This window comes from Oryctolagus cuniculus, chromosome 21 (genome assembly GCF_964237555.1).
Source record: "Oryctolagus cuniculus chromosome 21, mOryCun1.1, whole genome shotgun sequence".
In the NCBI taxonomy this organism is placed as follows: domain Eukaryota; kingdom Metazoa; phylum Chordata; class Mammalia; order Lagomorpha; family Leporidae; genus Oryctolagus; species Oryctolagus cuniculus.
Window position 1 is genome coordinate 29,737,299 of NC_091452.1, and position 22,581 is coordinate 29,759,879.

General features: G+C 63.5%; 4 protein-coding genes across 7 annotated transcripts; 1 reads left to right on the forward strand and 3 right to left on the reverse strand.

Annotated features, from left to right (window-relative positions):
- The first annotated feature begins 29 nt into the window (after positions 1–29).
- LZTR1 (leucine zipper like post translational regulator 1) lies at positions 30–13,246 on the forward strand. 3 transcript variants are annotated; one of them, XM_008251873.4, is made up of 21 exons: positions 30–119; positions 972–1,034; positions 3,596–3,652; positions 4,989–5,068; positions 5,783–5,891; positions 6,268–6,351; positions 6,639–6,696; positions 7,121–7,260; positions 7,814–8,015; positions 8,361–8,516; positions 8,741–8,851; positions 9,234–9,326; positions 9,429–9,524; positions 9,901–10,066; positions 10,331–10,500; positions 10,623–10,779; positions 11,050–11,176; positions 11,266–11,415; positions 11,937–12,042; positions 12,120–12,200; positions 12,300–13,246. In XM_008251873.4, the coding sequence occupies exons 3-21, from the start codon at positions 3,603–3,605 to the stop codon at positions 12,414–12,416; spliced, it is 2,253 nt and encodes a 750-aa protein (XP_008250095.1). In that variant the 5' UTR covers positions 30–119; positions 972–1,034; positions 3,596–3,602; the 3' UTR covers positions 12,417–13,246. The 3 variants fall into 3 exon arrangements, with proteins under 3 accessions (XP_008250095.1, XP_002723493.1, XP_051696984.1); XM_002723447.5 differs by lacking the exon at positions 30–119 and adding an exon at positions 254–555; XM_051841024.2 differs by lacking the exons at positions 30–119; positions 9,429–9,524 and adding an exon at positions 254–555.
- A 153-nt stretch (positions 13,247–13,399) lies between these two features.
- Positions 13,400–15,661, reverse strand: THAP7 (THAP domain containing 7). 2 transcript variants are annotated; one of them, XM_002723448.5, is made up of 5 exons: positions 15,322–15,652; positions 15,068–15,147; positions 14,528–14,683; positions 14,069–14,209; positions 13,400–13,981 (listed from the first exon to the last, which is right to left on the reverse strand). In XM_002723448.5, the coding sequence occupies exons 2-5, from the start codon at positions 15,145–15,147 to the stop codon at positions 13,447–13,449; spliced, it is 912 nt and encodes a 303-aa protein (XP_002723494.1). In that variant the 5' UTR covers positions 15,322–15,652; the 3' UTR covers positions 13,400–13,446. The 2 variants fall into 2 exon arrangements, with proteins under 2 accessions (XP_002723494.1, XP_051696993.1); XM_051841033.2 differs by lacking the exon at positions 14,528–14,683 and having other exon boundaries at positions 15,322–15,661.
- A 210-nt stretch (positions 15,662–15,871) lies between these two features.
- Positions 15,872–22,575, reverse strand: LOC100349209 (tubulin alpha-3 chain). Its single transcript, XM_002723451.5, has 5 exons — positions 22,429–22,575; positions 19,348–19,570; positions 18,439–18,587; positions 17,470–18,150; positions 15,872–16,235 (listed from the first exon to the last, which is right to left on the reverse strand). The coding sequence occupies exons 1-4, from the start codon at positions 22,558–22,560 to the stop codon at positions 17,797–17,799; spliced, it is 858 nt and encodes a 285-aa protein (XP_002723497.2). The 5' UTR covers positions 22,561–22,575; the 3' UTR covers positions 15,872–16,235; positions 17,470–17,796.
- On the reverse strand, positions 15,939–17,622 carry LOC138847476 (tubulin alpha chain). Its single transcript, XM_070066296.1, has 2 exons — positions 17,470–17,622; positions 15,939–16,235 (listed from the first exon to the last, which is right to left on the reverse strand). The coding sequence occupies exons 1-2, from the start codon at positions 17,620–17,622 to the stop codon at positions 15,939–15,941; spliced, it is 450 nt and encodes a 149-aa protein (XP_069922397.1).
- Positions 22,576–22,581: the final 6 nt, after the last annotated feature.

Here is a 22,581-nt window from a genome sequence, read left to right on the forward strand (position 1 = left end):
GCAGACACAGGGCATGCCGGGAAACGAGATCCCGGTCTGATGGGTTTGCGGGTGGAGTGGGCCTAGCAAGCTCGGGGGAACTGGAGACGGGACACCTCAGTCCCTGGCGCCCATATTTCGTAAGAAATGCGTTCTAGAGGGTTACACGCTGGCCACAAGGCCAGAGACCAGGTTCCGCGCTCGCCCGTCGCGTCACGCAGAGCGCTAGGCCTGCCGGGAAGTGCGGGCCGACGAACCCCCGGAGCTGGCAGGAAGTGCCGCTCGCGTCGGCGCAAGGCCCGTCGGGAGATGTAGTCCCTCCGGGGCGGTGGCCGCAAGTCCTGCGGCCCCGGTGGCCAACCCGGCGGGACCCGGGATGGCTGGGCCGGGTGGCTCCGGGGGCCCGATCGGGGCCGGGGCCCTGGGCGGTGGCGCGCGGTCCAAGGTAGCCCCAAGCGTGGACTTTGACCACAGCTGCTCGGACAGTGTCGAGTACCTGACACTCAACTTTGGGCCGTTCGAGACGGTGCATCGCTGGCGGCGCCTCCCGCCCTGCGACGAGTTTGTGGGTGCCCGGTACGGCGGCGGGGTTCAAGGGGGTCCCAGGGCGGGGTCCAGGGGCGAGACCGAGACGTGGTGTTCCGGGGCTGCGATCTGGAAGTGGTGATGACGGAGATGGTGCCCGTGGGACGGTGTCCGGAGCTGGCGAGGGTGTCGGGGTGGGGTGGGACACCTGCGCAGAGTCCGAGAGCTGTTGATCTGGTGGGTCTCGGGTCGAGGGGGTCCCTAGGTGCCGTGTCGTGGGATGTCCAGAGAGGCCCACGTACAGAGTCCTTTGGGAGGGGTGGGTTTAGAAGTCTCTGGATCCTGGCAATTGTAACCTGCTATCTGGGTCATGTGGCAGTCCTCATGCGTAGTTCTGTTCTTTGGGTGCCCCACCCACCCACCCAGGACCCTGGCCTCACCAGCCATCCCCCTTTCTTTCTTTGCAGCCGGAGCAAACACACGGTGGTGGCTTATAAAGATGCCATCTATGTATTTGGTGGTGACAACGGGTGAGTGACTGTGACTATCCGGGTATTTGGACCAGGCAGGGAGAAGCATTGTGGGATAGGGCTTGGGCCCTTGCACGCGGGGAGCTGGAGTGAGGAGCAGAGCTGAGACTTGAACCCTGGTGCTCCGATGTACAATGCAGGCATCCCTAGCAGCATCTTTTTTATTTTTATTTTAAGAATTATTTTATTTATTTGAAAGTGTTACAGAGAGAAATAGAGCCAGAGAGAGAGAGAGAGGTCTTCCATTCCCCAAATGACTGCAAGGGCCAGAGCTGAGCTGATCCCAACACAGGAGCCAGGAGCTTCTTCAGGGTCTCCCACGTGGGTGCAGGGGCCCAAGGACTTGGGCCATCTTCCACTGCTTTCCCAGGCCATAGCAGAGAGCTGGTTTGGAAGAGGAGCAGCCAGAACTTGAACCAGCGCCTATATGGGATGCCAGCACTTCAGGCCAGGGTGTTAACCTGCTGCGCCATAGCGCCGGCCCCTAGCCCCCTACTCTGTGTCCACCCCACCGTTCCCCATTCTGTCCCCTCCTTGCACTGGGCCACGCTGGCTGCCCTACTGCATGTGCACTGCCCTGGCTCTTCCCTGCCTGTCCTATGATGCTCCTTGTGAGTGAGACCCTCCCTGGCCACCTGGGCATACAGGCAGCCATCCCCTCCCCTGCTCTTCTTCACTGTCTCCCTTGGTCCCTGTAGCACATAGACATTGGTGCTCGTTGCGTCTCTGTATCCCAGCCCAGACAGTGCAGGGTTTGTCCACTGAACAGATGAAAGAAGGGAGATCCCGCCCGCGGGTGTTAGCCGGAGAGAGCGGGAGTGCCGGGGCAGAGCAGGTGTTGGTGTTCTGCCCAGGGCAGTGGGTGGGAAATAGACCCCTCCATTCTGCCTAGTAGGCAGTTCGTGTGTGGCAACTGTGTAGCAAGAAGCCCAGCCCTTTCTGTAAGCTGCTACATACAAAGTGTCAAAAGACAAAAGGCGGTTGGCTTTTATTGGTAATTCAAAAATCAGTACAACCTCTATCATACAAACTCGGAGGAGCAGCCACCTTGGCTGGTAGAACAGGGGGTTTTATAAGGTTGGGGCTAGGGCACTAAGCAACAGACAAGAACCCTGCTGGGTGAGGCGTAGGTTGCTGCAGTTTACATTTTTGGTAACGGTTACAGTGAAGGGGACTTGGTTGTGATGCTGAATCAGGTGTGCCGGCTGCACCTGTTTGGGGATCTCTCCACTTCCTTTGATTTTCTGTTTACGAGGCGTTTAGCAGGAGTGACGCCATTTTGGTTTGGCCTAGCGCAGGAGCTCAGTCTGAAGCAGTGGCCTCCCAGGATTCTGTTTAACAATGGGGACACCAAGAAACAGGATGCAAACTTGTCTTTCCCTGGGTGTGGTTTTTTCCCCTGGGTATGCCAAAGAAGGGTGGCTTCCTGGGGTGTGAATCAGGAAGGGGTGGCCTCAAGTTCAGCTTTTTTTTTTTTTAATTATTTATTTATTTATTTATTTTTTGACAGGCAGAGTGGACAGTGAGAGAGAGAGAGAGACAGAGAGAAAGGTCTTCCTTTGCCGTTGGTTCACTCTCCAATGGCCGCCGCAGCCGGCGCACCGCACTGATCCGATGGCAGGATCCAGGAGCCAGGTGCTTTTCCTGGTCTCCCATGGGGTGCAGGGCCCAAGCACCTGGGCCATCCTCCACTGCACTCCCTGGCCACAGCAGAGAGCTGGCCTGGAAGAGGGGCAACCGGGACAGAATCCGGCTCCCCAACCGGGACTAGAACCCGGTGTGCCGGCGCCGCAGGCGGAGGATTAGCCTAGTGAGCCGCGGCGCCGGCCTCAAGTTCAGCTTTTTTATCTCCCAGGCTGTTTCATCTTCTATAAAATGGAGATGGGGAGCACACACACACACTCCACCGTGCACACTGAGCAAGGCGGAGCCTGGTGTGAGAACACCCTGGTTGCGTTTTTTACCCCCTAAGGCCAGGAGATGGGGAACTCCATCTGGTCTCCACAGCGGGTGGCAGAAAGCCAAGCACCTGAGCCATCACCGGCTGCCTCCCAGGGCGCATTAGCGGGAAGCTGGATCTGAAGTGGAGATTAGGGCTTGAACCCAGGCACCTGGATACGGGCTGTGGGCGGCCCAGGCGGCGGCTTAACCCATTATGCCACAACGCGCGCTCCGGTTGCTACATACACAAGGAGATGAGAGAGGACAGGCACCTCCTGGTGGTGCTTTGTGGTTCTGGAGGTTGCTCTGAGTTCCAAGCCATGACTGGCCTGGGGGTTGTCTCGTGCCCTCCCACCTGCCTCTGGGTGGGCTCCTGGGGGGTCAGGATCATGCTCTTGCCTGTGTGGCAGCCCCAGTACCCACATCAGCAGGGGGAGGGTCTCCTCTGTGTACCGCTTTCGTCCCTCGGGCATTAGCTGGTTGCCTGGCTCTGGCCAGGTGCCCGACTGGGTCAGCGACTCAGCCAGAGGAGACAGCCCTGCCGGGGCTGCGTGCAGTGCCTGTCTGCAGCTCTGCAGCGTACCCCCTGCCAATGCCACCTGCCTCCCGCTGCATTTCAGGAAGACGATGCTCAACGACCTCCTGCGCTTCGACGTGAAGGACTGCTCCTGGTGCAGGTGCGCAGCCGGGACCCCGCCCTCTTCCCCGTGCACAGTGGTACTTATAGGAAAGGCAGTGTCACAGAGACGCAGAGGCAGGGAGAGAGGTCTTCCACCCGCTGGGTCACTCCCCAGATGGCCACAGTGGCTGGAGCTTCGCCGATCCGAAGCCAGGAGCCAGGAGCTTCCTCCAGGTCCCCCACACGGGTGCAGGGTCCCAAGGACTTGGGCCATCTTCTGCTGGTTTCCCAGGCGATAGCAGAGAGCTGGATGGGAAGTGGAGCAGCTGGGACTTGAACCGGTGCCCATATGGGATGCTGGCACTGCAGGAGGCAGCTTTACCCCCAGTGCCACAGCGTCAGCCCCCAGAGTCAGCTCTTCACAGAAAGCCAGAGAGAGGCAGCGAGGAGGAGGGACCCACTCTGAGGCTCCCTGCATGAGTCCCCCTCTGCAATGGGGTGGATTTGATGTGGGGGCACGTTGAAGGGGCGGGCACCAGCTTGATGGGACCCTCCAGAATTGACTCGGAGCTGCTACTTCCTGTCCCCTGCCTGTCTCATAGGGCCCAGAAGTCCCCACAGTGGCAGCACAGAAGCCCCAGCCTCCCCCGCTGTGTGGTCCTGGGCTGGGTGCCTGCCCTCTCTGAGCCCAGCACATTGGTGCCCATCGGCAGCAAAGCGGCCCCTCCGCAGGAGTTGCTCACGTTTGAACGGGGAGATGCGGATCCCGAGCACAGGACGTGCCGGGCTCCCCCGAGCTCTGCTGTGCACTCACGCAGGCTGCCCTCGTGCACCGCACTCCCTGCTATGTGCACGGCCCCCTCACACCCCCCGCACCTCGCTTGCGCCCCTTTGACCGAGCAGGAGGTCACGCGAGTTCCCTGGGACCCATAGCCGCTGCCGAAGCTCACGGGTCATTTCCACCACTCGATTTTCTAGCACAGCCAGTAGTTCCAGGTGAATTGCAGAGACCACCCTGCAAACCCGGTGTTTGTGCTCAGGGGTCAAACTCAGCAAAGCAGCCGGCCTAGCTCAGCAGTATAAGCAAGTTGTGCCCTCATTCAGTCAGCTGCGTGGACCCCGCACTGCGGAGACCACCAGTGCGGGAGCAGCGTGAGGACGGAGGCGTGTTCCCCCGTGTAGCTGGAAAAGCGGACTGCAGAATCCCCATTTTCTGGAGCCGAGAGAGTTTCGGTGCCTGTTCTGTTGTTTTTTCCTTATTGCTGCTTTCCTGAAAGTCTTGTAATGGGACAGGTTTCACCTTTAGAATACCCAGCTGGAGGAGGGATGTGCAGGGGGTGTGGTCCGGGTGGCCGGCCCCTTGCTGACACCCAATACCCCTGTGCCTGCCCCAGGGCCTTCACCACAGGGACCCCACCAGCACCCCGCTACCACCACTCGGCCGTCGTGTATGGGAGCAGCATGTTCGTGTTTGGTAAGGAGCCCTCACCCCCGCGCTGGGCCCATGGGTGCCCTGCCCCCGCCAGCGCTGGGCTCGGGCATCTGGGCACCCGCTGCACTTAGCCGGTGCCTGCCCCGGATGCCAGAGCCCTCAGAATTGCTGCACTGGCTGGGAGCCCCTTTCCCCTAACCATCCTGGGTTCCCGGGGCTAGGTTGGGAGCCTCTGGGACTGGCCTGGGCAGGGAGCACAGCCCTGTTCAGCTGTGTGTCCACAGAGCCCGGCAGGCAGCAGGTGCACTTAAAAATTACTTATCTGAAAAAGCAGAGAGAAGGGAAGGGGACAGAGAGAGAGCCCTTCCATCTGCTGGCCCACTCCCCAGATGGCCACAATGGCACGGGCAGGTCCCGGTCAAGGCCAGGAGCCTGGAACTCCATCCTGGTTTCCCACGTTGGTGTAGGGGCCCAAGCACTTGAGCCATCTTCCACTGCTTTCCCATATGTATTAGCAGGGAGCTGCATCAGAAGTGGAGCAGCTGGGACTCAAACTGGTGCCCATATGGGATGCTGGCATCGTAGGCGGCGGTGGCGGCTTTACCCACTACGCCACAGCGCCAGCCCCAGGAGGTGCCCTTTAAAGATGGCCAAATTGTGTTCCACTCACGGAGGGGTGGGGTGGGGTGGGGTAGGGGGGTGTTGAAGACTTAAATTCTGCCTCTGGGAGTGACTGTGGCTCACTCTTGCCACCAGGGGGCTACACTGGGGACATTTATTCCAATTCTAACCTGAAGAATAAAAACGACCTGTTTGAGTACAAGTTTGCGACTGGCCAGTGGACCGAGTGGAAAATCGAAGGGCGGTGAGAGACTTGTCGCTGGGTCTGGTGGGGTCCTGGGTGGCTGTGGGCCTGTGCACTGCCCCCTGTGGCGTTTGCAGGAGCTCCAAGGACCCCAGCGCTTGCTGCCCACTCCTGCCCCCAGCTGCTAGCCACTTGGGGGGGGCGTGGCTTTGTGGCGCCCCTGGTGGCCATGGGAGGGGGTGCTGGGCTGGGTGGGTGACTGATGACTGAATTCCTCTCCCAGCTGCCGCCTGGGTCCCAGCGCCCTGGGCTGAGGTCTTTAAGGCCTGCGTGGCAGGTGCCTGGGGCCCTGGCAGCCGCCTCTGCCCCTGCCTTACCTCGTGGCCGGGTCCTGCCCGGTGCAGCCTCACTCCTGGTTTTGCCCCTGGTGCTGCAGGTTGCCAGTTGCCAGGTCGGCCCACGGAGCCACGGTGTACAGCGACAAGCTCTGGATCTTTGCTGGCTATGACGGCAATGCCAGGTACGGCCTCCCTGCATCCTGGGGGGTGGGGCTGGGGAGGCGGAGCCTGGTGGGTGTCAAACTCCCAGCTGTTGGGGTCTTCTCACGAAGGGGTGTGAGGGGAAGGGAGGATGGGCAGACAGCGGGGGTGGGGGTGGGGGCCAAGGCCGCTGGGTGGCTTCCTGCAGCAGGCCCGTGGTCCCTTGAATCGCTGGATGGAGTGACCCGGAGCGGGCTGCGGGCTGAGTGAGGGGGTAGGGCAGGGGACAGCCAGTCCGCAGGGCTCCTGATCCTGTGTCCCACTGCAGGCTGAACGATATGTGGACCATTGGCCTCCAGGACCGGGAGCTCACCTGCTGGGAGGAGGTGAGGGCCGCTGGGGACTGGGGTGGGGGTGGGGCCGAGGCTGCCTGACTTCCTGCTTCGCCTGCTCGGCAGATCCCAGCGGCACCTGTGGCAGTAACTTTAGGCTGCACGGCTTCTTGGATGGGCAGGGGCAGAGGCATGGGCGACACATGGGATCGGGGGGCCTAGGCCAGCCTCGCTGGGGCGCAGAGGGCCCGGTGCCGTCCTGTGCCCTGCGCACGGCCGGTTTGTCCCAAGGTTCCGCTGGCCTGGAGAAAGGCCCGGTTCCCGCTGCTTCTCGCTCACCCTGAGGATCTGAGGACCGGGCTAGGTGGGTGAGATCGGGCCCTAAGCGTTTCTGCCAGGCTTCCCCCAGCAGAGGTTGTGTGAGCGGTGGGGGCGGAGCCTGAGCCGTCCTCCCTGCCCTCCCCGCCCTGCCCGCCAGGTGGCGCAGAGCGGCGAGATCCCGCCCTCCTGCTGCAACTTCCCGGTGGCGGTGTGCCGGGACAAGATGTTCGTGTTCTCGGGGCAGAGTGGCGCTAAGATAACCAACAACCTCTTCCAGTTCGAGTTCAAGGACAAGACGTGAGTGCAGCCACGGTGGGCCGTCCCCGCTGAGCTCCCAGACACTCGGGCGCATAGGGTGGGGGGCAGATAGACGGGGCAGGGATGTGCAGGCGCCCTTGCCGCCACCCCCACCCCCCCTTGTGTGTGTGTGTGTGTGTGTGTGTGTGTGTGTGTGTGTAGCAGATAGACGAGGGCAGGTATGTGCAGGTGCCCCCGCCCCCGCCCCCGTGTGTGTGTGTGAGAGAGAGAGAGAGAGAGAGAGAGAGAGAGATCATAGGTAGGGGCTAGGCTGCAGGATCATCTGACTGGGCAAGGTGACCTGGGAGTGCACCTGTCTACACCCCCCCACACACCCTGGCCCTGCTGCCTGCTCCATGGCTGGGGGGCCGGGGCAGGACGCTTTTCGTGGGCTGCGTGGACCTGGGCAAGGCTGATGGCCGAGCGCCATGGGGCCAGGGCTGCTGCGCTGTGGGCTGGGGGGCTTCCCAGCAGGGGCCTGCTGTAGGGAGGCTGCAGGGGGAGCTGAGTGCTGCTCCCCGCCCCAGCACTGGTTCCCCATCCTGTGCCCCAGGTGGACACGGATCCCCACTGAGCACCTGCTCCGGGGCTCCCCGCCACCCCCCCAGCGGCGCTATGGGCACACCATGGTGGCCTTTGACCGTCACCTCTATGTGTTTGGGGGGGCCGCCGACAACACACTGCCCAACGAGCTACATTGTTACGACGTGGACTTCCAGACCTGGGAAGTCGTGCAGCCGAGCTCTGACAGCGAGGTGAGCGCTGCCAGGTCACGGGCGCGGGGCGGGGCGGGGGGCTCCCAGGGGCATCCCAAACAGCCGCTGGACACCAAGGAAAGGCTTGCGTCCTGCCCCCACCCTGCCCAGCTCTGCACAGCCTCAGGGCCCTCCCAGGGCTCTGGACAGCCCCCAGGAGCACGGCCAGGACACCTGGGACCCCAGGACCGGACGCCTGCCCCTCGGGCCCCTGACTCTGTCTGTTCTGCCTCCTGCAGCCTGCAGGCTTTTCACATTGCATGCCCAGCCTCTCTCGGGAAGCCCCCCTCAGCCCAGGGCTGGTCCCCTCGCCGCCCTGAGCCTGTGTGTCCCCCTCCCATCCAGGTCAGTGGGGCCGAAGTGCCAGAGCGGGCGTCCGCATCCGAGGAGGCGCCCACTGTGACGTCTGAGGAGCGGGGCGCCTTTAAGAAGTCCCGGGATGTGTTTGGCCTGGACTTCGGCACCACCTCAGCCAAGCAGCCCTCCCAGCTGGCCTCCGAGGTAAGGGCCGGGCCCCTCAGTCAGGCCCTGTCACCCGCTGAGCCCCGCTCACAGGTGGGGGAACCAACGCTCCAAGAAGCAAGGAGGCCCCTGCCCAGGCTCAGCCTCCGGGGTCAGCACGGGCCCCTGACCCAGGTGCTGTGTTGGGGAGCCCTGTCCCCTCGTCGTGGCCACGCACGTGGTGCCTCGTGCCTTGCCCCCTGCTGACTCGCCCCCGCCCCCAGCTGCCCAGCGGAAGGCTCTTCCACGCGGCTGCCGTCATCTCAGACGCCATGTACATCTTCGGAGGCACCGTGGACAACAACATCCGCAGCGGGGAGATGTACCGGTTCCAGGTGGGGCTCACGGCAGAGCCGGCGTGGGGAGCCGGGTCCAGAGTGGCCACTGCCGGCCCCTTCCCAGGCTGGGAGGGGTAGGGGGTCCGGGTCAGGTTCCTGCAGGAGCTCGGGGCGTAGCGGTGCGGCCAGCATGCACACAGGTGTCTGGGCAGAGGTCTGGTGCGGGCCCGTGGCTGTGGCGGACTCGGGCGGCAGCTGCTGTCTGCCAGCCAGCCATGATGGCCAGCCCTGCTGTCTATGGTGACCCGGGGTGTGGGCCCATGGCTGCGGCAGACTTGGAGGGCCTGTGGGGTGGGCGGCGGCTGCTCTCTGCCAGCCAGCCATGATGGCCAGCCCTGCTGTCTCTGGTGACCTGGGGTGGGGGGGTCTCCTCCCGCAGTTCTCCTGTTACCCCAAGTGCACGCTGCACGAGGACTACGGGCGGCTGTGGGAGAGCCGCCAGTTCTGCGACGTGGAGTTTGTGCTGGGCGAGGTGGGTGCCTTTCCTGCCGTGCCCACGGGGTGTAGCCGGCCTCCCAGCAAGCGCCCAGGGCGGGGGTCGCGAGCCTTCAGCCGCGCATCGTTGTCCGTACAGAAGGAGGAGTGCGTGCAGGGCCACGTGGCCATTGTCACTGCTCGCAGCCGCTGGCTCCGCCGGAAGATTGTGCAGGCCCGGGAGCGGCTGGCCCAGGTGAGGTGCCCACCGCCCGTGGGGTGCCTCTGAAGGGATCCCCCCACTTTCTTTTTTTTTTTTTTTTAATTGATTTATTTGAAAGGCAGAGGTGGAGCGAGAGAGGTCTTCCATCTGCGGGTTCACTCCCAGATGGCTGCAATGACTGGAGCTGGGCCTCCCCAAAGCCAGGAGCCAGGAGCTTCTTGCGGGCTCCCACGTGGGTGGCAGGAGTCTAAGCCCTTGGGCCGTCTTCCGCTGCTTTGCCCAGGGGCATTGCAGGGAGCGGGATCGGAAGTGGAGCAGCCGGGACCTGAACCGGCGCCCATGTGGGCTGTCAGCGGCTTAACCGCTGTGCCGGGTGCCAACCCCAGGGACCCTTTCCCTTTCCCCACAGAAGCTGGAGGAAGAGGCGGCCTCGGCTCCCAGGGAGGCCCCGGGTGCGGCTGGGGCTGGGGCCCGGCTGCCTCTGCTGCACGTGGCCATCCGGGAGGCCGAGGCCCGGCCGTTCGAGGTGCTCATGCAGTTTCTCTACACCGACAAGATCAAATACCCGCGGAAAGGTCCGCCCTGGGTAGGGGGCGGCGCGGGGTGGGAAGGGGGGCGGGCGCGGGCAGCAGCCGCAGCTCTGCATACAGGCGGGGCTCAGAGGCCGCGGTCTGCATCGTGATTAAGGCAGCTGGAGGGCACCTGAGGCCCCTCGCTGCCCTGCCGCGTTCCCGCCCGGCTGCCCCATCCACACTCACTCGTGAAGGGAGCCCCAGGTCCCTCCCCCTCCCCGCCGCTGGCCTTGCCTTCCTCGGGGTCTCAGGGGCTCTTGGGTGCAGGCCACGTGGAGGACGTGCTGCTCATCATGGACGTGTACAAGCTGGCGCTGGGCTTCCAGCTGTGCCGCCTGGAGCAGCTGTGCCGGCAGTACATCGAGGCCTCGGTGGACCTGCAGAACGTTCTGCTAGTGTGCGAGAGCGCCGCCAGGCTGCAGCTGAGCCAGCTCAAGGTGCGGCTCCTCCCCGGGGCGTGGCCGGGGCCACGCAGGGGCGGGGCGCGCTCGGGCCACACCCCACCCCACCCCAGCCCCAGGGCCCTGGGCTGATCTGCCTGTCTGCCCGTCCGCCCCAGGAGCACTGCCTGAACTTCGTGGTGAAGGAGTCGCACTTCAACCAGGTGATCATGATGAAGGAGTTCGAGCGCCTCTCGTCCCCGCTCATCGTGGAGATCGTGCGGCGCAAGCAGCAGCCGCCCCCTCGCGCGCCCTCGGATCAGCCCGGGGACATCGGTAAGGAAGAGGGGGAGGAGTGGGGAGCCAGAGGGGGCACCTGCCCGGTCTGTGGCAGGGACGGGGTGGGTGTGCTGTGGGGTTCCCGGGGGCAGAAAGATGGAGACCCGCCAGCCAGCCCGGGCCGAACCTCTTTCTGGCCTAGCCGGAGGCCTCTGGCTGGAGGCGGCGACGCCCGTGGGGTCCCGGGGCCGGAACCCAAGGCTGCCCCTTCGCTCTGGGTGTTCGGAGGCACCTGCTCAGGGTCCCTCCACACCCCCCCCCCCCCAGGCACATCTCTGATCCAGGACATGAAGGCGTACCTGGAGGGGGCGGGCGCGGAGTTCTGTGACATCACGCTGCTGCTGGACGGGCACCCGCGCCCGGCGCACAAGGCCATCCTGGCCGCCCGCTCCAGGTGGGTCGGGGGCGCGGACGGGAGGGCAGCGGGCCCCTGCTGCGCGCGCTGGGCTGCCCAGCCTGAGCCTGCGCACTGCGCACCTGCAGCTACTTTGAGGCCATGTTCCGGTCTTTCATGCCCGAGGCGGGGCAGGTGAACATCTCCATCGGGGAGATGGTGCCCAGCCGGCAGGCCTTCGAGTCCATGCTGCGCTACATCTACTACGGCGAGGTGAACATGCCGCCCGAGGACTCGCTGCATCCTCACGACCCCCGTGCCCCCGGGGGCCGCTGGGGGGGGGGAGGGGCGGGGCGGGGCAGCCTGGGCCTGCTGCCTGGCGTGGGAGGATTGCCCAGGGCTCTCCCAAGAGCTCCCTGGAGCAGCCAGGAGAGACGGTGGGTTCTCAGTCACGGCTCCATGCAGCAGGCGAGCAGACGAGGAGAGGTTCCTGAGCCTCACTCCTGTGCGGCCCTGAGCCTGCGGTGTGTGGAGGGGCCCGGGGACAGGCAGGTGCCACGACAAGAGGGCTGTCCCCTAAGATCCCATCATCAGTGACGGCACCTGAGCAGACGGCCCAGCCATGTGTTTCTCAAACTCTGCGCCCATCTGTTGGGTCTCGTGTGCACCCTTTGAGCCCTAGTGGTTCACAGCCTATTGAGAGAGCTGGGCGTGGGCCGGAGCCCTGGCCCCAGGCATGCATGGGGGGGCAGCCACACTGTCTGAGTGGGAGGATGTGGTCCCTTCTCCTATGGTGGGCGGCTCCTTAACCAGCCCCCAGCTACCTGTTCGCGGCCCCCTACTACTACGGCTTCTACAACAACCGGCTGCAGGCCTACTGCAAGCAGAACCTGGAAATGAACGTGACGGTGCAGAACGTGCTGCAGGTAGTGCCCCCCGGGCCCACTGAGGGTGGTCGGGGTGGGGGTCAGGAGACAGCACCTCAGGGTCCCTGCTGTGGCAGATCCTGGAGGCAGCCGACAAGACGCAGGCGCTGGACATGAAGCGACACTGCCTGCACATCATTGTGCACCAGTTCACCAAGGTCAGCCCACCCCAGCCCTCCCTCGCCCTGTCCTCGGAGGCCCCACCCCCACCCCTGCCGGCCTGCGAGCCCGTGTCTGTCTCCCGGCCACCTCCGCAGGTCTCCAAGCTGCCCACGCTGCGGTCGCTGAGCCAGCAGCTGCTCCTGGACATAATCGACTCGCTGGCCTCCCACATCTCCGACAAGCAGTGTGCGGAGCTGGGCGCTGACATCTGAGGGCTTGTAGCACCCTGCCCTGTGCGGACAATGACTGTCCCTGCCTGCGCCGGCCATGCAGTGTGCTTGTGACAGCTGCACCTGCTGGGCCAGGGAGCCCCGCCCCTCCAAGAACAGGTGTCCCAGGGAGATGGTATGGCAGACCCCTCCCTACCTGGCACCCTCCCCTGGGGGGGTTGCCACAGGAGGTGACAGATGACCAGACAATGTGGCTTTGGGAGGCTGGGCCTTGCCCCTGTGGCCTGGGTGTTGTGGATCCAGGCACTGGGGCCCATTGCCTGTTTTGGGGAGAGGACTGTGGCCCTAGAGTCGGCCTGGCCACCCTTGGAGCAGCTTGTGAGCAGAGACCAGTGAGGGGCAGGTGTGGTGTGACTCGAGCCGTGATGGGGCCAGGCCAGCGAGTGTGTCCGGCAGTGGGGGGCACCACTGTGCCTCTCCTGGCTGGCAGGACCCCGTGGGGAGATGCAGGGCTTTCCTCTTCTGCCTGTGCTCTGCATAGCGCCCAGGGGGTTGTGGGCAGGTGGACAGGAGGCCCTGGCAGGCAGGGAGGGAAGCAGCCATGAAGCCAGGAAGGAGCCTGCAGAGGCGCTGGGTGCTGGGGAGGAAGCAGCAGGCAGCTTGGAGTCCCCCTTAGCGGGCCACAGAGCCGGCTGCCCCACGGTTTCCACAGGCTGCGGGTCTCACCACACTCCTGGCAGGCTCATCACAACCCCCTTCCCCAGGGCTGGCTTTGCAAACCCCCACGACGATCCGGTGATCCGCAAGGCCCGCTCCTCACTGCCCCCCACCCCGCGACTGTGAATAAATGAAGTGACCGTCTGGAGCTGGAACACTGTGTCTGAGGCCAGAAAGCTTTCAGCTGGGTGGCAGGTGGGACGGGTGGGATGGGTGAGCCCTGCACTCTGACGCTCCCACCCACGGTCCCAGGGTGAACCCCTGGCAGGCCCAGTGTTTGAGCCCCAACCGAGCTAGGCAACAGCACCTCCTGGAATCCACTTTATTCCGGCGTCCGGCCGCGCCCCCAGCCCCCTCAGGCCATGCTGCTGCCCAGCTGCATGGCGAAGTCCTGCACATGCTCCTTCAGCGTCTGCCGGGCGTCGGCCTGAGCCCGCTTCTCCCGGGCCCGCTCCTGCTGCAGCTTGGTCAGCCGCAGCCGCAGCCGCTGCTCCCGCCGCTTGCAGGCTTGCAGCTGCCGCTGGGCCTTGTCCAGGGCGTCCAAGGCCGCCTCGGCCCGGCGCTTCCAGAGCAGGGCGCTGCCCACCTGGTAGCTGTGCTCGTTCTGGATGTAGGCGCCGGCAGGGGGCGGCAGGCGCAGCATGTAGGCGGACGGGGACACGGGCCGCGGCTCCAGCGGCGAGGGCTGCGCGCTACAGCCCGCCTCGTCCGCCTGGGCGCCCAGCGGGCCCAGCAGGTCTGAGAAGGGGCTGCTCAGGCCGGGCTCCAGCCTCCCAGCGGGCGAGGCTGGCAGCGTGGCGGGCGCCGAGGCCTCTTCCGCAGGGAAGCAGCTGACGTCGGCCGGCGGGGGTGGCGAGAACGGGGTGGTGGGCCCCCGGCCTTCGGCGCAGCTGCGGGGACAGAGAGACAGCCTGCCAGCCGGGCCGGGCTGGGGGTGCGCTCCGCGGGGCTGCCGGGCCTCCGCCCGCCGCACCTACCGCTTCCGGCATCGCCGCAGCCTGCCGATGTCCGGGGGGCCGGGCGGGTAACCGTGCCCTTTGCTCTTGGCGCTGCGGCGCAGCTTGGAAAAAGACTCAAAGATGGTGGGGACCGCGCCCTCCTTCAGCCTGTGGTACCCACTGTGGGGAGGAAGCGGCCTGGTGAGCGGGAGAGCGGGTGCTGCCCCTCAACCCCCCACCGCCCGGTCCCGGCGCTGAGGGTGGTGGAAGGCGACACCACGCTTCCCTGGCTTCCCTGCACGGCTCCCCGAAACTGAGGTGTCTGCAACACTCCATCAGCAGCCCCAAGGGATTCCTGCTGGGAGGGCCGGGCAGCGCTCACGGCGGTAGAGGGACTTTCCGGCCCTGGACCTGCCGGTCCTCACGCGGGCTGCTGGAGGGACCCTCTCGGGAACACACGGCCGCCCCGCCCTGCGCGGGCCTGGCCAGGGGGCCCACCTGATTCCCACCAGCTCAAAGCAGTTCTCTTCGAAGTGTTTGGAGCAGAAGTAGATGTACTCGGATGCCGGGTCCCACAGGCCCTGGCCGCTGGGGTCCAGCCGCTGGCAGTTGGCCAGCCACAGGCCTCGCCTCGGGTTGTCCTTCTTGGGGAGTCTGCGAAGCCGTCAACCAGTGCGTGCATGAGTGCCCGGCAGCTAGAGCAGGCCCCACAGCCGCACCCGCAGCGGCCGAGACCGGCGGGGTACGCGCCAGCCCGCCCGGGCATGGCGACGACTGAGGCCTCGAGACGCCGAGCTCAGGGAAGGGCCAGAAAGCAACGAGCCCAAGCCTGCTGGACCCCACCGCGTCCATCTCTCCTGCACTGGCCTCAATCCCTCCGGAACCCCCCACCCCACCGCCTTCGACTGGCACGCGCCACCCGCAAGTTCAAATCCCGCCAGGGCCCGAAAAAGGTGCGGCGCGCATGCGCAAGGCGCGGCCCCAACAGGCGCCTGCGCAAGGGAGCCCCCGCGCGCGCCACCACGCACGCGCGCTGACCTGTGGAAGGAGATGCCGCGGTTGCGCGTCTCGCGCGTGTCCCGTGTGCAGCAGCCGGCGGCGGAGCAGTGACGCGGCATCTGGGGGAGAGGTGGAAGCTAGGTCGCGGGCGGCCGTCGGGGCCCCGGCTGGCCTCGCGCTCTCAGCCGCCGCCCGCACAGGGTGCCCTGGCCCGTCGGGGCTCCCGCTCCCGGCCCGATCGCGCCCAAACCCAGTCACAGCCCGTGTTCTTGACTCCGGTCGGCGGCACTCACGGTCTCGCCATGGCTGCGCCGCCGAAGTCTCGCGAGGGGTGGCGCGCGGCGGAAGTCGAGACCGTAGACACTCGGGAGCGGGCGGCGCCGGAAGAGGGCGTAGCGGGCGCGCCGCGGGGCGTGGGCGGCCGTCGCGCCTGCGCCGTGCTAGTGCTGTGGGCTCCCGTTGAAATTCCCGTTACGGATGGAGCGGCTGCGGCACGGGCCCCGGCCTCCTCCCGGAAGGCCCCTGACTGAGTCGAGGGTCCCGCCCCCGGCCCGCAGAACCGTGCTGAGCTCCTGGCGGCGCCGGAGACGGGGACTTGAGGGGAGGCGGGCGGGGGCCTCTCGAGACGCGCGGGGCGGGGCTCCGTGGCTCCACCCACGGGGCGGGGCCTGGAGGCGCGGGCTCCGAGTCCGGAGGAAGCCGTCCCCTAGTTGCTAGTCCCGGGAGGGGCGCAGGGGCCGAACTGGCACACACGCTGGAGAAGCTCACGTAGAGTCGCACGGCTCTGCCCGAGACCCGCTTGGACGCACGCGTGTCAGAGTACAGCACACGACAGGCGATGGCTCAGTGCCCAAACTTTAATAGGTAAAATAGGTCCTGCAGTGACCCACTGGGAGGGGACCGCAGGTTCTCAGTACTCCTCCCCCTCCTCGGCCTCCGCCTCCACGGAGTCCACGCCCACCTCCTCGTAATCCTTCTCCAGGGCGGCCAGGTCCTCGCGGGCCTCGGAGAACTCCCCTTCCTCCATGCCTTCGCCCACGTACCAGTGCACGAAGGCCCGCTTGGCGTACATGAGGTCGAACTTGTGGTCCAGGCGGGCCCAGGCCTCGGCGATGGCCGTGGTGTTGCTCAGCATGCACACGGCCCGCTGCACCTTGGCCAGGTCGCCCCCGGGCACCACGGTGGGGGGCTGGTAGTTGATGCCCACCTGCCGGAGGAGGACACAGCAGTCAGAAAGGGCGGCTTACTTCTAAAGACAGGCACTGTGTGCCAGTTGAAAACGGCGCCCTGGGAACAGGCCCTTGGCATAGCAATTAAGACTCTGCTGGGGGGGGGGGCATTGTGGCTTAGCGTAAGCCACTGCCCCCCGATGCCAGCATCCCATCATGGGCGCTAGTTCGAGTCCCGGATGCTCCACTTGTTTTTGTTTTTAAAGATTTATTTATTTATTTGAAAGTCAGAGTTACAGAAAGGGAGAGGGAGAGATCGTCCATCCGCTTGTTCACTCCCCAGATGGCTGCAATGGCTGGAGCTGTGCTGACCCGAAGCCAGGAGCTTCTTCCGGTTCTCCCACGTGGGTGCAGGGGCCCAAGGGCTTGGGGCATCGTCCACTGCTTTCCCAGACCACAGCGGAGAGCTGGATCAGAAGTGGAGCAGCTGGGACTTGAACTGGTCCCCATATGAGACGCTGGCACTACAGGCAGCTGCTTTAGCTGCTACGCCACAGCGCCAGCCCATGCTCCACTTCTAATCCAGATTCCTGCTAATGTGCCTGGGAAAGCAGCAGATGGCCCAAGTCCTGGGGCCCCTGCACCCATGTGGGAGACCTGGAGGAAGCTCCTGGCTCTGGAAGAGCCCACCTCTGGCAGTTGTGGCCATTTGGGGAGTGAACCAGCAGATGGAAGACCTCTCTCTCTCTGCCTCTGCCTCTCTGCAACTCTGCCTTTCAAATACATAAAACATATCTTGAAAGAAAAAAATAGGTCATCTGTGTCAAGCTGTCATGAAGGGGGCTGAGAGCGTCTAACAAGTGGTGTGTGATCAGAGGAAGCACAGCCCTCCACGTGGGAAAAGGCAGACACACTGCTCTGGGTTTCTCATGTCATTTTCCATCGGAATGATTCTGGAACTCGAAGCTCCCCCAATACACTGGAACTCATCAGAGCTTACAAATGTGGAATCCACAGCTTTGTCTATGGGGAAAATCACTGGGGACAAGGTTAAAAACCAAAGGGCATGAAGATGCAAACCAGGTGTGTCAGGGCACGCAGCCTGCTAATCACAGTACACCTCAGAGACTAGCTTTCTATTAGACATTTACTGAATTAATTTCTAAACTGGTTGTCATTGCAGTCTCCCCATGGGGTGTGGGCGTGGGGACAGCATTCTCCCAGAGGTCTGCTGCCCACTGACGGGGTGACACCTCCCGGCACCAGGCCTACCTTAAAGCCGGTGGGGCACCAGTCCACAAACTGGATGGTGCGCTTGGTCTTGATGGTGGCGATGGCCGCGTTGACGTCCTTCGGGACCACGTCGCCCCTGTACAGCATGCAGCAGGCCATGTACTTGCCGTGGCGAGGGTCGCACTTCACCATCTGATTGGCCGGCTCGAAGCAGGCGTTGGTGATCTCGGCCACGGACAGCTGCTCGTGGTAGGCCTTCTCCGCCGAGATGACCGGGGCGTAGGTGGCCAGCGGGAAGTGGATGCGGGGGTACGGCACCAGGTTGGTCTGGAACTCCGTCAAGTCCACGTTCAGGGCCCCGTCGAATTACAGGGAGGCCGTGATGGACGACACGATCTGCCCAATTAGGCGGTTGAGGTTGGTGTACGTGGGACGCTCGATGTCCAGGTTGCGCCGACAGATGTCATAGATGGCTTCATTGTCCACCATGAAGGCACAGTCGGAATGTTCCAGGGTCGTGTGGGTGGTCAGGATGGAGTTGTACGGCTCCACCACTGCCGTGGAAACCTGCGGCGCTGGGTAGATGGCAAACTCCAGCTTGGACTTCTTGCCATAGTCCACCGACAGCCGCTCCATGAGCAGAGACGCGAACCCGGAGCCGGTGCCGCCCCCAAAGCTGTGGAAGATGAGGAAGCCCTGCAGCCCCGTGCACAGGTCCGCCTGCAAGAAACCACACAGCGTGAGCGGGCCGGGCAGGCCGCGCCGCCCACCTGCCCCCAGCGGGCTCACTTCTCTCGGCCTCTGCAAGTTAACACAGACACAGCCATCCGCGGTGAACACGTGTTAGAACAGAAGCAAAGAAGCGCACGATAAGACCCACGCTGAGTCCCACACGCACCCTCCGCGGAGGCCTCTGCAGACTCGGTCAGGCTCCTGATCCTGGCCTGAGTTTTGGGGAGCGACCTCCCCTGCCAACCCAAGGCTGTGCGGGAGGAGGGCGCCCCCTACCAGTTTGCGGATGCGGTCCAGCACCAGGTCCACGATCTCCTTGCCGATGGTGTAGTGGCCCCTGGCATAATTGTTGGCCGCGTCTTCCTTCCCGGTGATCAGCTGCTCCGGGTGGAACAGCTGCCTGTACGTGCCCGTGCGCACCTCGTCTGCAGAGACACCAGGGAGGCGGGGCCTGCTGTACTCACCGAGACGGCGCGGCCGGCCCTGCTAGTTCCACACAGCACATGCTGTGCCCTGTAGCCCCCACGGCCCAAGTGTCTCAGAAAACGTCTGTGATGCAAAACCACCCATGCAATTCATGGATCTCAGCGGGTGAGTCAACTCACCGAGGGAATCCCAGAGTTCCCTGCTGCTGTGAAGGGACAGCAGCTCTCCCCCCTCACACGGGGACCGCTTTCTTTCAAGGAATAATTTAAAACTGGGCAGTGCCCAGGTCAGTGTGGCTTTGGCTGGGCAGTCCTGTCGGGGTTGCCCAGGTGCTCTGGGCCCCCCAGGCTGTGACACTGTTGTCCCCTGGCACACCCATCTCTCGGCAGCTCTCCTTCACATGACCTTGGGCTCTAAGCTGGGAGAACCACACGAATGCTCTACGCTGACCTTGTCATGTGGGAGATGCACCTCAAGACTCACGCACCAGCACACAGAGCACGGCGGCAGGGAGGGAACCAGCACACACGGGGTCTGCAGAAGCCACTGACCAAGGCCGAGGCAGCCCCCGGCACATCTCTCCGCGGCCCACCATGTGCCGGCAGAGCAGCTGTGGGTCAGGGGCTGCCGAGTCGCACAGTCAGACTGTGCATCGTGAGCCTTTCGGTTCTCACTCAACAACAGCATGGGCTCCTGCAGCCGTTCTCTCTGCAAGGGAGCCCACGCCGGGCGTCCCACCTCCGGTGCCCGAGCACCTACCGACCACCGTGGGCTCCAGGTCCACAAACACGGCTCTGGGCACGTGCTTGCCCGCCCCCGTCTCACTGAAGAACGTGTTGAACGAGTCATCACCGCCACCGATGGTTTTGTCACTTGGCATCTGACCGTCGGGCTGAATGCCATGTTCAAGGCAGTACAACTCCCAGCAGGCGTTGCCGATCTGGACGCCCGCCTGCCCCACGTGGATAGAGATACACTCGCGCTGGGAACCAGAACATAAACGTGAAACTCGCTCATTGTCAGGCAAGCTGCGCTATAGGGCATGTGAAACCCTTTCATAGTGCATAACGCTTCAGTTTCTAGGGCTTTTTCAACTTTTATTTTCTACAATGGTTAGGTCACCCTTGTATCCTTGCTCACCCTAGCTATTAAGTGCCAGAGTTAGCCCTAGAACCTAAATGTCTGCCATCACACAAAAATCACATTATTTTAAAAGTCGGTGGCCATGTGACATCACCAATGAATCCCCGGGGCCAGCACTGTGGCACAGCAGGTAACGCCGCTGCCTGCAACATCTCCCGTCCCAGCTGCTCCACTTCCGATTCTGCTCCTTGCTAACAGCCTGGGAAGAGCAGTGGAAGATGACCCAAGTTTGGGCTCCTGTCTCCCTCAGGAGACCTGGATGAAGCTACTGCTCCTGGCTTCCGCCTGGCCCAGCCATGGCTGTTGCGGCCTTTTGGGGAGCAAACCAGTGGATGGGAGATCTCTATCTTCCCCCTACTCTCCCTGTAAGTCTGTGTTTCAACTAAGTAACTCTAATTTCAAATAAGTTTTTAAAAGAGACTAAAGAGACAGTGAACTCCCATGTCCTGGTTCACTCCACAACTGCCTAGGAGCAGAAACTCACTCCAGATCTCCCCTGTGGGCAGCAGGAGTCCAGTTACCTCTCAGGGTTTGCACGAGTCAGGACTCAGCAGTCAGAAGCCAGAACTGGGTTTAGAACCTGCTACTCTGTTGTGGGACACGAGCTTGTTAACCGGCATCTTAACTGCTAAACACTCAGCCCCCAATTGTACATTTCTTTAGTAAGCTCTCATCTCAGTAAACACCATTTCCAGGGCAGGCCTCTGGCACAGTGCTACTAAAAGGGATGCTCGCACCCATTACCGAGTTCCTGGTTTGAGTCCCCGCGACACTGCTCCGATCCAGCTTCCCACCCTCTGCACCCTGGAAGGCTGCCAAGTGACAGCGCGAGTACCTGGGTCCCTGCCACCCGTGTGGCAGTTCCCGACTGAGTTCCAGGCTCTGGGGCTTGGCCTGCCCCATCCCTGGCTGTCTGTGCGATCTGGGGAGTGAACTAACAGAGGGAACGTTTCCGTCTCTCTTCTCTGCTATGGAGAGAACACTGCTGGGACTGTCTGAGTTGCAAGCTGACACACTAGGATTATTCAGACTTGGGTAGTTATTTAGGATCCTGTGTGTTGTTTTTAACTTTTTTTTTTTTTTTTTGACAGAGTGGACAGTGAGAGAGAGAGACAGAGAGAAAGGTCTTCCTTTGCCGTTGGTTCACCCTCCAATGGCCGCTGCAGCAGGTGCGCTGTGCACCGCGCTGATCCGATGGCAGGAGCCAGGTGCTTCTCCAGGTCTCCCATGGGGTGCAGGGCCCAAGCACTTGGGCCATCCTCCACTGCACTCTCTGATCACAGCAGAGAGCTGGCCTGGAAGAGGGGCAACCGGGACAGAATCCGGTGCCCCGACCAGGACTAGAACCCGGTGTGCCGGTGCCGCAAGGCGGAGGATTAGCCTAGTGAGCCGCGGCGCCAGCCCTGTGTGTTGCTTTTAAACAAGTAACTTTTTACTTTAAAGAGTTATTTATTTATACAGAGAGGTAGAGGCGAAGAGAGAGGTCTTCCATCTGCTGGTTCACTCCCTAAATGGCCAGAACAGCTGGAACTGGGCCAATCCAAAGCCAGGAGCTTCTTCTGGGTCTCCCAGTGGGTGCAGGGGCCCAAGGACTTGGGCCATCTTCTGCTTTCCCAGGCCACAGCAGAGAGCTGGATCGGAACTGGAACAGCCAGGACCAGAACCAGCACCCATATGGGATGCCGGCACCGCAGGAGGAGGCTTCACCTGCTATGCTCAGCGCCGCCCCAGTGAATAAGCTTTTTAAAAGCTTCTCAAGGGTGGGCATTTGACACTGGTTAAGATGCCACTTGGCTTCCCACATCCAAATGTCTGGGTTTGAGTTTTGGCTCTGCTCCCAACTCCAGCTTCCTGGGAGGCGGCAGGGGACGGCTCAGGTACTCGGTCTCCTGACGCACACGTGGGAGACCGGCTGCCACCAGGGCTCCAACTTCAGGCTTCGGGCATGGCCCAGCAGCCTTGTCGCGGCCAGCTGGGGAGTGAACCAGCAAATGGAAGATCTTTGTCTTTCACACAAAATGGAGAATACAACTTTTCAGAACTCCTCAGTTGAATTTTTGTTTTAAAAGACCTGGAAAAGGGCAGAATCAGAGCGAGATCTTGCACCTGCTGCTTCACTCCCAAAATGGCTGCAATGGCCAGGGCTGGGCCAGGCCGAAGCCAGGGGCCTGGAACTACTGGGCAGGCCTTGGGCCACCTTCCACTGTCTCCCCAGCGCACGGGCAGGGAGCTGGATCGGCAGTGGAGCGGCCACGCCCGGAAGCGGCGCTCACGAGGCTGCCAGTCCCGAGGCGGGGCGGCCTAACCGCGGCCCACCACAGCGGCCGCTCAGTGGAAACTTCCAACAGGAGGAACAGCCCCGGCCGCAGGCACGAAGGCACTGCGGGCCCTCTAGGCGCAGGGATAAGCAGAGCCCACCGCTGCTCCCAGAGACTGACCACCTGACCCTGCCTGCCTCCATCAGCGCCCGGCATCACTTGTGAAAACTAAGATCCCTCCCTCTCGCACCCGGCTGCGGCGGGCGCTCAGCCGCCGACTCCCAGGACAATCCGCCTTCATCCGGTCACCGCTGCCCTCAGACCCGAGAGCACCGGGGCCGCCCGGGGCCGCCCGCGCCCTGCCCCGGTCTTCTCTCCCACCCTCCTCTCTGGCCGCCTCTGTTGCGCCCGCCGGCCTGGGCCCGTCCCGGGACCCTACCATGCTGAACTTCGCCGCTGCCGCCGGACGCCGCTCCTGGGCTTCAACTGCCGCCGGAGCCACCACGGCGCACGCGCGCCCAACCGCCCCGAGCTGCCTCGTGCTGCCCCGGATTCGCTGGGGGGCAGTCATTGGTCCGGAGCCCCTCAAGGC